This window comes from Protomyctophum parallelum, assembly GCF_964188405.1.
Source record: "Protomyctophum parallelum genome assembly, chromosome: 17".
NCBI lineage: Eukaryota > Metazoa > Chordata > Actinopteri > Myctophiformes > Myctophidae > Protomyctophum > Protomyctophum parallelum.
Window position 1 is genome coordinate 24751447 of NC_139719.1, and position 13555 is coordinate 24765001.

The window sequence follows — 13555 nt, forward strand, 5'->3', positions numbered from 1 at the left end:
CGGGGAGCTTGCGAAAATCAGCATTGATGTCGGCCCTCATCATCCGGCATCACACACACACACACACACGCACACACACACGCACACGCACACGCACACGCACACGCACACGCAAGGAAAGGATTTAAAGGATTTACACCAGGGACCCACAGAACAGAAGAAGTGTGTTAAAAATCACACCCGTTAAAATTAAAATAAAGTGTTTAAAAAAAATCACACCCGTGTGAAGTGAGGTGCTCTCTTGTCGTCGTACATCATCCAATAAAAAAATGTATAATACTTCTTCATGAATTAATTTGTCAACTTACGTTATTATCTTTTTAACCATGATACAATGTTTAAAAAAACTCATCTTTTCACCATGATCATGTAAGATGACAACTGAATTTATGTGACATGTGAAATGTTACAAGAGTTCAGGACAAAAAACTTTCATTTTTGAGGGGCTCTAGCCACGCTAGCCCCTCCTATGCCCAGCTTTCCTGGTTTGTGTAAACACAAACATTGAAGACAAAAGTGAGGACGCAAATTGTGATTGGCCAAAATGAGATGATGTATGATGATAGGAGCGCCCCTCACTTCACGGGGATGTGATTTTCTTAAAGATGTTTAAAAAATAGCAGATTTACAAACTCACAACGTGCTGTATCGCAACACTATTTTGGAATAGCCAGAGTATAAAACAACGACCGTATACATATATCTTGCCCATGAGGTCCCCATGCACTCACTGGGGTGTTTTTGCCACTGTACATTTACCCATGCATGGAATTTGTCCTCTGCATTTACCCATCCTATCACTACTAGCAGTGAGCTGTATGTCACTCGGGGAGCAGTTAGGGTTTAATTGTCAAGTTGCACAGGGACACTTCCCTGGGGCCTATAGCTGCAATCGAACCGGGGACCCTCTGCTTCCCAGGCAGGCTCTCTGACTTGCTTGCTTGTGTGCATGTCCTTGTGATGTGCATCAGTGGACAGAATATGACTATGAAGGCATTCAGTTTATGATATACTTTATGGCACTCAAGGTGAGTCATTTACTCTAAAGACAGAAAAGGAATTCAGGCTCAGAAAAAGAGTAAAATAGAGCCGAAGAGGAGAGGAGAGGAGAGGAGAGGAGAGGAGAGGAGAGGAGAGGAGAGGAGAGGACAAGAGGTGTTGTATTTGGGTTACGGAGATAGCAAACCACATCAAAGCAATCTGCTGGAAAACAATGAAACTTTTTGGTTGTTAATTTTCAGGACTAATCTCTGGCCCCCGGGCTTGTCGGTATAACACACTCTGACTGTGAAGTAGATGAGTTTAGCTAATCTCTTTTACACAGCTCCAGGGACCTGCATGGGTATGTAGTATATAGCAGCACAGGGACAAGCTTTAATATTGAACAGACGCATAGTGTGATTGGGAAATTTAAGAACATCAGACTCATTTCAGAACAGGAAGGCCCATGAAAGGGGCTATTGAAGTTTTTTAATTGTTTCCTTGGGTCTGTGTTTGCAAAGATTAGAACAGTGAGGAAACATAACACATATGCATGCACTAAGGCAGCCATGCACACATGCACTCACCCTGCAAAACACACACTGTCCGTCCAACAACACACATGCACTCCTAGTCCTAAACAAGATACCTCCAACACTGTGCTGGCTGGACGGACATGGAAATTAGCTGTGTCATCTAATGTCTAATGTTGGACGTCTGATTTGCAGTGTTGAATCTCAAAGTCTAATGGGAAGATTGCCATGAAACTAGCTGAGCACGCACATGTGTTGTGCAAGGATGAACCCTGATGATTTCGATCACCCCCATGGCCTTTCCTCTAGCAGCTTTCCACTTTGCAAACAGGATGAACCCTACTGATTTTATTGACCCCATGACCTTTCCCCATCGCGCCACCATTCAGGCACAACTCCCAGTCGGATGTAAGGAGCAGCACAGACTCTAGGGGGCTGCTAGCGAAGCTTTCAGACTCTGTCTTGTTCTGGCATGCAACCCCGGGGGCAATTCTATTTGGACAGGCTTAATTAATTCAGTTGGTTTATGAACAAACACACAAAATAGCTGAGCTGACCACTTCTCCCTCTACAGCACAGTGTGTCTGTTCTTGAGAACTGCTGATCGAGGCAGTGAAAACAGCATGGCAGTTGGCTATTTCTTGTATTGATATTGAATACTTGATCTGCAATATAACATTCTCATTCGTCCCCCAAGACCCGATACCCATTTTGATGCAATGCATTTGAGCATTTGTGCCAACAAACGGAGCACAGATTTTCATCAAAGCTTTATGTCCTCAGGGATTTTCTTTTTACCATCCCAGTAGTCAGACCCCATTTCTGCCCAGGGCAATATTGACCATTCGTATTTTCTGAAGACGTTGCTCCTGTCTCAGCAACTTTAGGCTATATGAACAGGAGCTGCTACGCTGTAGAAAACGGAGACACACATTTTATCCAGTGTCACATCAATGTACTACAACAATGCTGACAATGATAACCCGAAATTCATTTTTTTATATTAGTTTCATTTTTTATAGTTTATAGCTTTCTGTTAACCACTGTCAACCCGGCTGGTATCCCTGGTTTTGGGCATGACATTATTGGTGAAATGTCTCATAACTATTCATGCGATCTGAGCTGGTATATTTCTTTCATACAATTTAATTTGGAACCTTTGGTGCTTTCACAGAACCGGCGGCCATTTTTTGGTTCCTGTTCCGATATTAGACGGGAAACGGTTTAACCCCGGTGGAAAAGAGGCCACAGAGAACAAGAACTTCTGATATCTATTATGACCTTTTTTTCCCCACCGTTGTTGAACCAATTTTCCTCGCTAATAATGTTTCCACTGAAAATGAATTGGTTCAGAACCCTAAAAGTTGGTTTGGAACTGGAACCAAAAGAAATTGCCTTTGAAATTGTGAGAAAGCACCAAGGATCCATGAATCTAGAATGGAACCAGTTCTAGAACCAGTTATTTTGGTTGAAGCCAGGTATGCCTGTGTTGGCCATGCAGTCTCTATATGATCAATTGCAGACATATATAAATAAATATACTACGTCCTTTCTGGGAATGGGCCTATAGTTCTCTCTACCAGCCTCAGGACCAGCTGACAGAGGGAACTCCTCTATATGTTCTCCTCTTAGTAATGAAGGTCTTTGTTTTTATTTTTCTCCCCAATTTAGTTGTTATGCCAATTGATTCAACCACACGCACGCATGCACACACGCACGCACGCGGGAAGACGTAGACCCTTCGTCCTACTCCTCCCGCCCAACACGGGCTGCTGAGAGGGAGGATTACGTGTAGTGACTATTATCACCCTCTGTGCCCAGCTTCTTTCCCCCGAACACGGACCAGTTGTGTTTGTGTAGATGCTCGACAAAGGTGGGATGCACACAACCTCCGCGGTGGTGGGTTTTGTAATGCAGAAGTTGAGGTCAGTTGCTTTTATAGATTTTTTTTGTAGAATGTGATTTCTCTTTTCTGCATTCTAATTTTGAAGTTGAAATTGGCCTAGTTCAGCTCGCCATCCATTGTTGGGCCTGTTCCCGTGGAAACTGAGAATGCCCTTGCAAATCTCAGTTGGCTGGTTTTACAATGGGGTGTTTGTCCCATCTCGATTTAGAGGATCCCACACTTCATACATACAGTAAAATTGGTTTGATCTATATGAAGCCATGCCGATTCTAGAATTTTAATTGAAAATGAGGTGGTATGTTTGAAGATCATAGAAAAACTCAATGACAATTACAGTTATCACACCCCCTTATCTGCATTAGACTCTGACTTTCCTTCTTTACACTCTGATGTCAATTAAACATTACCTTGTTGTCGAAACACTACACAGAATGTTCAGTTGTTGCACACACTTCTCACACAAAATCTCAAAACATCAACCTACAACACACAAATCTTCAACATCTTCAAATCTTCAAACATTCAGATCAATGAGAATGAATGAATGTGACCAATTTGCAATCAGGACTGCAGCATAAAAGGGACTAGAGAGCCTCTGTTTTGTTGGGCGAACAATGGAGAACCTTGAAGAGATCGACAACCAGAGAAGGAGAGGGGTAAGAGTGAGAGTAGGACGAGGTAGAGGAGTAGGTATAGAGAGAAGGAGGAGGAGGGAGAGTGTCATGATCTGTCACTCCACAGACCATGTCTCCTCCCTGGCCACTCCCACTTCCCCTTCCACTCTGCAGTCCCATTCACTCACCTGCCTCCAACTCCCTCGTCATTCCACCTGTGAACAATTCTTCAATCAACCTTCCCCCTATAAGACTGGACTCATTGCAAAACACCTTTGTCAGTTCATAGTTTGTTGTTGCCGATGCATGTCTTTCCTCTGTTGACTATTTGTCATTCCGGTGTTTCCTGATTTCCACTGAAGTGAGTTATATTCCTGATTCCTGCGTTCTGTTCCAGTGTATATTTTGTGCCTTGATTTTCCGGAGTTCAACTTCAGTGTAAGACATTTTCTTCATTAAATACTTTGAAACCTGCCCTTGTTTGCTGTGACTCTGCATATGGGTTCAATTCACATTGCATCATAACAGAGAGGAGGACAAGGAGGAGGAGGGAGAGGAGGACAAGGAGGAGGAGGGAGAGGAGGACAAGGAGGAGGAGGAGGGATAGGAAGAGGAAGAGGAGGAGGAGGAGGAGGAAGAGGAGAAAGGAGAACGGTCATATCGAATGAGATCCGGGCAACTGTGTTTGACCATGTGCTCAATCATGGTTTGACCATGAGCCAGAGGGTCCAACCCAAATACACAGTTGATGGCATCATTAGAACATTTTTCTGTTCTATTCCTTCCACCTTATTCTCCTTTCCTGAATCCTTTCCTGAGTTATTTTCAGCTTGGAGCCAAGGTATATGAACGGAACCCACAGAGCCGGCTTTGAGCAGGCTGGTTTATAGTTTAAATATATATATATATATTTGCTGCATATTTCTGTGCTGTTTTATGTTTGACTATGAAAAAATGAGCCTACACGGAGTCATTTTACAAATGAGAAATGGCTCATTCTCCAGAATCATGTCATTCATGTGTGTTCCATTTCTATGATTGTGTTTTCACTCCATTGTGCTGTAAATACTATTACTTGGTAGTGTGCAGCCAATGCTTAGTTGTGTGTAGCCTACTCAATGAATGGTATGTGTGTGTCATTTGAAAATATGGCTGTGTGTGTACCAAATGAAAGCACGAGTTCCATTTTGGGAACAGTTAAGAGATTTGATGGCACAGAGAGTCATCATGGAAAAGGAGAGTCAGTGTTTTAATAGCATTTTGTGTGAGGTTTTCAGTTTTGTGTGTGCGGTTTTGAGAATGCCATTAGGTTGTGAAAAACTGTAGCATGCTGAAAATCATTCATTCTTCACATTAGTTTCACTTAGTTTCTAGCTTAGCACCAGAGGCGGGGGCCGGGTTGCCTGGATGGTAACTAATTAACTGTATTTTATTTAATATTAATTTGCATTTCACTAATGGATTGTAGGCTATTATTGCTTCGGTAATTCTGTTCTTCTTTTCTGACATCATTATCACTCAGGATTTTACAATGCACAGAGAGAGAGAGAGAGAGAGAGCAGAGAGAATGCTTGCAGCTTGCACTTGCAGCCTAGCGGTTTTGCAGAGCTATTAAACCATTATTCTCATCATTATATTGGTGTGGGTTTCTTGCGGACCTGCGTTCAGTGCCGCACCCTGCTGCTGTAAAATACACGCGCGTAAAACCTGTCCGAGCCGCGTCTAGGGCATATGGGTCTAGGGTTTGTTTTTGCGCCACAGTAGTCCCACGGAGAGAGAGAGAGAGAGAGGGAGGAGGACGGTTCCGCGGCTCAACGCAGACTCGCAGAGTTTCAGTTTGTGTGACCGATGGGAGAGGAGAGCGTGGTCTACTCCGGGCTATGCATATGATGACACGGATTCTCCGGGCAGGATGAGTTTGACCGGCCGTGAAATGCTGCGTTTGATCGGGATTGCCTGTCTCTGGGTTCCGGTGTTGACGGAGGTGAGTAGCCTACAGACAGTGGTTGTAGCATGGTGATGAATCTGATGATGATAATGCTGATGATGAGAACCCCATTTGATTGATGCCAGGGAGGGAACCCAGGGCCATAACAGAAGAAAAAGAAAGAAAGAAAGAAAGAATAGCCTATATGATGGAGATTTATTTTTGTCCTTTATCTTGGCCTATTTAGTATTTGATGAAACTGTACTCACGGCTTCAAAGGTGCGCCTAGAAAAAATGTGTATTGACATGTAAAAGCTGTGAATCGTTTTGTAAAACATGACATTAATGTGACACGTGCAGCGTGACAACAAGGCAGCCTAATTATATTATTGATGAGAGCCTGCTGCTAGAATTTAGGGCAATGAATTTGGGGCTTTTTTTTGCCTTAGTGATGCTTATCTGTAGACATTGTTTCCAACAAAGCGTGCATGGCTCAGGTGTGGCGTTTAAAAAGGCGACATAAATTACATTGTGCATTTATCTATTATGCTACGAGACTTTCAAAGGATCCATTCATCCACAGTGGGAATTGGATTGGGATCATTCATGTTGCATGTTGCTGCCAGCTCATTGTTTAACTGAGCGTGTGTGTGTCGCACACACACACACACACACACACACACACACACACACACACACACACACACACACACACACACACACACACACACACACACACACACACACACACACACACACACACACACACACACACACACACACACACACACACACACACACACACACACACACACACACACACACACACACACACACACACACACACACACACACACACACACACCATGGCGGGGCCGAGGTACCAGTTGTTTCGTTCATTCGCCCCCAGCGGCGTGTGAATGTACATTGACATGGGCTATTGCCCTTTGTCGCAGCAATCTCATCACACTGGGGGGAAATGAAATCGTATAGCCTATTCGCACAATATGCAATAGATTAGCCCATATATGAGCCAGCCAGCACAGATCACACCCTATAGCTGGTGAGATGTTGTTCCCTGAGGACAATTCTACAAAATGTCTACAGTTCTTTTCATATGAAGGACCCCCACAATTCTATGCATTTGGCCACGGACCAGCACCATCTCAAAATAATTTGTTCTATGGCAAAAGCAAAGATTTGAGTTAGAAATGTTGTCTTTAAAAACACACACACACACACACACACACACACACACACACACACACACACACACACACACACACACACACCATAATACATAAATGACACTGATGCTTTCCCAGTTTTATCAGGTTAAAAAAGGCTTTTCCTGGACATATAACTGTACCTTTGTTGCTATTTACCTGCAATTATGCCCATAATGATTTTCCTGGTTATTGCCAAGTTTCTCAAAGGACCCCCAGATTAATATGTAGCCTATAGATTAGGCTTGCAGACCCCCATTTGAAAGGATTTTGTGCCAGCGACAACAAAACTTTCAAGATTTCTTCCAACAATTAAAAAAAATAGCAGACCTGAAAGCTCACAACGCTTTTCAATGCAGCGCATTGTGGGCTGTACAGTAGATCAGCATTTCTTTCTAAATCTAAAATACAAAAATAGGGCTTATGTGTGTTAAACGATTAACATTTTTCAATTTATAGGCATTTAGCAGACGCTCCTAATCCAGAGCGACGTACAGTAAGCAAGGTAATTCATGCATATAAATAGTAATCTAGGATCATAGGTAAACCAACAACCTATCAGTCTCAACAGTATAATATATTTAAAAAAATCACACCCGTGTGAAGTGAGGGGCGCTCTTATCATCGTACATCATCATGACGTAACATGTCCATTTGCTTTGTGTAGGACAAAAATAGACACTAAGCGCCCCTCAAAAAATTTTCCTCTTTTTGCTGGGGACCCTCTGGAACCGTGGGGGACCCCTCGTACGCCCCTGTGAGAACCACTAGGTTCATTATAGTATCAAATGCAATATTATTTGATGAGCCCATTATATCTCTGTTCCTGCACAGACAGATCTAGGCTACATCTGCCAGATCTGGGTTTTTAATGAGCTGAGAGGGAAAGCAATGATAATTTATTTAAACCCAATGGGATCACACAGGTTAAATTCTATAGCCACGCTGTAATTAATCATCAGAATAGCCTCATTTACACTAAATCAGTTCTTGCTGCGTAAATCTGGGACGATGTGATGTGAGGGACTAACGTTGGACTTCAAGACGCAGAACACGGAGCAGAGTTGAGAAACTGGACAGAAGTCATTAGTGGAAGACGGTGATTATGTGGGGCTGGGTTTAATTAGACCAGTGGTACAATCAATGTGGTGGTCTGGGGACCACTGCAGCGGTCCAACTGGACTGAAGATTTTACAGTGTAATAGAGGCTACAGTATAGTTGAGTGATTCTCAACACCTTCAAGTTCAAGGACCAGGATCTGGATTATTAGACATGTATGTTGTAACCTACTGTCTACTGTAAGTTGTTATACCTTTCAATCTGGAACAGCTTCCATGTCACATTAGTTGTATCATTGCTGTCGGGCACCTATTCTAACCTTCTGTGTTGTTTCATATATTAACGCTCCTTGATCATTCTAATCTACAGCGTCACACAAAAGCATAACAAGTAGAAGATACGTTGGCTCGGGCTGCAGGCGTGGTGGTCCGGGCACACTAGGCTGCATTGCCAGCCTGATAGCAAGTTGCAAGCGACACATTGCGAAGCGACACATTTCAAGCTTGTAGAGCTGCTACTTTTGCTATTTTAAGTAACAGTTTTGGACATGGTTTCCACCCGACAGTGTGACATTTGAAGTTGTTCAGAAAACGTACGTTTTTTGAATAGGCCTCAGGTCTAAATGGGTTAACCTTTATGGTGTGCAAATGAAACGGGTCAATTTGGGTCAATTTTGTACACTGTCTCGTAGTCACAGATCTGTTAAACATTTCTGTCCCCTGGAGGTCCCTGGACCGAACGTTGAGAACCCTAGTGCTCTAGTTGTAGAAATGTTCTTCCTCATTTTAAAATTCAGCTTCCTTTGAACCAGAAAAGGCCTATTTTTTATCAAGGTAAAACCCTGGGACAAACATGACAAAGCTAGAGGGCGTCTGAAAGTGACTTGAAAGAGGTGTGAAATTTGTGAATGAATTCAGGTGTGTGGGATAATGATGTGTTTCCCTCCCAACACGTTATAACGACAAATAAACAGATGATTTGTTCGTTTGGATGCCTGTTACTATAGCAGCAATTCTTCCTGCAGGATCCACAATCAAAACGATTGTGGATTTTTAAAATATCGATGTTATTATAAATGCACCAAGTTTCTGTACATACATCTGTAATGTACGTAACTCCTTTCGTCCCACCGTTTTCAAATTCGACACATCACCCACACCACCACAGGGAGTGCAGTGCCCGGTGTCGAGTCGGTCGGACCCACAGTTGTCCAGAACCACCACAAAAGTTCTCTGCCTGGACAGGGCCCCTGCCCAGGCTCCATATATGGAGCTGGCCTGTTCTGACATCACAACACTCCATATATATGGGTGGAACGGGTACTCTGACACACTGGTACAACGAGTATTGCATAGCCGGGTGGGGCATGGATCTCCAACTTCCATCGTTACCGACTCAGTGCTCTACAGCCGGGCACCGGTCTAAAAAACAAAACTGAGAAATATTTTGCTACCTTACTTACTTACTTACGATACATGATCCAAAAAGCGTTAATATTTTGAACGAGAGGCGGATGAGGAGCAGAAATGAAGCGCTAGTATATCCATCAGATCAAAACCACGGAGAGCTCCCTGTATTAGGAGAGATGAGGCATTCTTTCTGCCGCGCTAACAGCTAAGTGATATGCTAGTAGAGTGAAGCGTACGGTGGCCGAAAGTCCGACTGAAAAAAAAATGGAGAAAGATACAAGGTTTCTGTCCAACAGAGACTATATTCAAGTCAACATACCTAAAAGTCTGTGCATTACTGACACGACATAATACAGTACAGTATAGTATCAATCTGTAATCAATTCCAATTTAGGGTTTCGTGTCATTTGTCAACATTTTTGAAGGGGAAAGAAAATCTAATGTAGAATTCATCCAAATTATTTGTATATATGGGTATACTCTATATATTTTACAGCATTTTGATATGTGAACACAAACATCTACCCCTATAAGGAGCATGAATCGTGGAAATAGTCTATCCATAAGCTTGAATGGATCTGCTATCTTTGCTTAAATGAAAAGGCTTGGGTCTCTCTGGGGAGTAAATGGTTAAAAACACTTCCGCAGTGCTACAGTTTTCCTCTGACCAACCAAATGAAGTGGAAAAGTAATTCTGTTAAGGCTCATTAATGGTTGAGCGCTCAACGCGGTTGTAAGACAAAAAGTTAAAATTAGGCCCTAGTAGTCTCTCTCTCTCTCATCCTCACTTCTCCATCTCTGTTCTACGTGCGTGTGTGTGTGTGTGTGTGTGTTTGCGCACACGCGTTCGTGCGTGCATGCGCACAGCTGTGTACTACTGGTCGCAGGTGGGGAGAGCGTCACATCCGATTAGTGTACTAACCAAGCCGTGTGATTTGATGCGAGTGGAGATTTCAACACTCATGTTGGGTACCACAAGTCTCTTGTTCGTGGGTCTAATATCATTAGCCTGGGCAGTGCCTTCTGGGAAGAGCGTGTATTATCACAATACGGTATGTTGATGGATGTCTGAGAGCTGCTGACTAGAGAGAGATGGACTATAGAGAGAGGGAGAGAGATACAGAGCAGCGAGAGAGAGAGAGTGTGTGTGTGTGTGTGTGCGTGTGCGTGTGCGTGTGCGTGTGTGTGTGCATGTGAATGTGTCCTCTCCTCCTCCATCAGGTGTCCTGCTGTGTAAAGATATGACCTGATTTTTGGAAAACGTGTGATCCACTGCATTTCTGTCTTCTATTATCATCAGAAGGGCTTCTCATCTCATGTCAGCGTGCATCCATGTTTTTTTTTCTTTTTCTGTACAAAGCATTCAGTCACATTTCATGTGGAGTCTCTCCTCTCTGTTCCCGCCTTGGTAATTCCCCTGCCTCTGAAGTCTATTATTATTGATCCACACCATTAACAGATACGTTCACAAATGGGGCCGAAATGGAATACTGCTCATATTTTTACGTTTCGACGATGCTATCTGCAAAGATCGAGTCTCGGTTATCTGGTTTCTGACTTTGGCGGAGAGTTGGTCGCTTGATGATGTGCCAGGAATAACAGACATTCATTCATAAATTAAGCGGTATTCCACTTTAATGTGTATAATATAGACTAGTGTAGATTATGTAAGGTGCCAGGGCTGCTCAAAATGTGTCTATTACTGTTACCAGAAACTGCATTCCGGGCATGTCGTAGTAGTCAACCATTTTGGAAAAATTAGAAACATTCGGCAAAAACAGGGACGTATAAAGGGTTTAAGTGGTAAAGGATATGAATTGTGATGCATATATCATTTTACGTTACTTCATATACTCTGTCCTTAAACCAAATGTGAGATCAACAGGGACCTGAACGCTCTAATGCAGTTTTCTAAAATGGTGTACTACTTAACACTATGGGTATTTTGGGGTACTCCTAGGGGTCTTTTTTGTTTGGTATTTGTTATGAACAATATATCCCATGTTCGTGAAATTGGTTATATCATGAAATCTTTGAATGCACCCTATTGCTGTTATACAAGTTGACAACTTGCCTGCTGTATCCATTTTCGACAAGGCCTGAGTGAGTTTTGACTGGAAGTCGAAAGAAAAAAAAGAATGGATAAGTGGTTTCAACGTACAGCCACTTATGTATGTACAACTGACAAGGACAAAATGGGAGCACCCGTGAAAAGGAAAAAGAATGCAGAATGTTTTGTGCTGGTGATGGCCATACTCTGCAGCGAGGGTACATTGGTAAAGGAAGTTGGAGAACCTACTGCTCTAATAGATATAGAATCTGCTCGGATGAAGTGAAAGATGTCGTCTGACGCAAGACTTTATTTTGGCAGCCTAAGAGTCTGCACAATACTGCAAGGCCGTGTTGAGCAGTCTGTCACAAACCGTTCTATCCTTTGTGTAACAGAACTGCAGCCGGCTGCAATTTGTGAAGTCAGTTTTCATATTTTGTGCGATTGACTGTGAACACGGTTCTGAATTTGCATTCTGACCTCCCTCTCTCTCTCTCTCTCTCTCTCTCTCCTCTGTTTCTGCAGGCGGTGGCTGATGATGGCTACTTAAACGAGGTGCAGGGCTCAGGTAGGTGGCAAGACGGTGATGCCATTACCAGACGTCTGATGATACTACTGTAATTTCGATAGACCATCAATTACTGATGCTTTGACTGATATTATCTTCTATCTATCTATCTATAAATGCACCAAGTCTCTGTCTGTATGTACGTCTGTGTGTGTGTATAATCCACATAACTCGAGAACCGTTACCGTTAGCCCCACCGGCTTAAAATTCGACACGCCACAGCAGGGGGTGCAGTGCCCGGTGTTGAGTCGGTCGGACCCACGGTTGTCCAGAACCGGCCCAAAAAGGTCTCTGCCCCAAAAAGGCCTCACAAAAAAACTCCATATATGGGCATAAAAGGGACACTGACATATCTGGGTGGAGCATTTTCAACTTGCATCGTTCCAAGTAGGCCAGTGCCCAACGGGCACCACTGTTGAGGCCCCATGGGCACCGCTCTAGTTTAAATAAAAAGGCAATTCTATTTTATTGAACCGCTTGAAAAGGTATGGTAAGTGATATCTCTTTGTTAAAATAAGTAGGCATGTAACGATTCACTCAACTCACGATATGATTTGAATCACGATACTGGGTTCACGATTTAAAAAAAACGCACATTTATTTTCCAGACAAAGACAAAAACATTTTTCATTATTATTTCTGTTACAAAGCCAGTATTTTCTGTCTTTTAGTTTTCTTCTCTTATCTTCTTGTCAATTGTCAATTGTCACGATTTAAACTCATTGCTCTAGTCTAGAGTGTTTTTCTCCAGCTCTTTAGTAAACAGAAAAGTGCATTTGGTGCATTTGGTATACCAATTTCATCCAATCAGAAGAGAGAACTCATACAGGATACAGGATGAACAAAGGAAATTGAAAGTGATGACACAAAGAAATGAGCAGAGATAGTTTTAACAATTTAAAACTGAAGCTGACTCTCCTGATTGGATGAAATTGGCAACCCACCTGAAAATGCACTTTACTGTTTATTAAAGAGCTGGAGAGATGGAGAGATCCATGTTACTGAACAAACACTCCATAGCAACAAGTAAGACGCGCAAACGCGGGAAGCGAACGCAGCTCGTGTGTGTGTGGTTGTGTGTGTGTGTGTGTGTGTGTGTGTGCTACAGCTGCGCCCTGTGTGTGTGTGTGTGCTACAGCTGCGCCCTCTGGTGGCGGGCGGGTGGTGTAACAGCGGGACAGACAGACACACACACAGACATTCAGCCCTTGCTGTCATAGTAAGTGGCTCATTGCGTTCGCAATGATTACTATCACAATATAGAGCTATAACAAAACAAAA

General features: G+C 42.9%; 1 protein-coding gene across 1 annotated transcript in view; it reads left to right on the forward strand.

Moving 5' to 3' along the window:
• The first annotated feature begins 5863 nt into the window (after positions 1-5863).
• The window catches only part of LOC310874221 (neurotrypsin-like), a 37791-nt gene continuing 30099 nt past the window's right edge, over positions 5864-13555 (forward strand). Inside the window, exons 1-2 of the mRNA XM_083786936.1 lie at positions 5864-6018; positions 12232-12274. Coding sequence (XP_083643062.1) covers positions 5947-6018; positions 12232-12274 — 115 coding nt within the window. The 5' untranslated portion in view covers positions 5864-5946. The remainder of the gene's footprint in view (positions 6019-12231; positions 12275-13555) is intronic.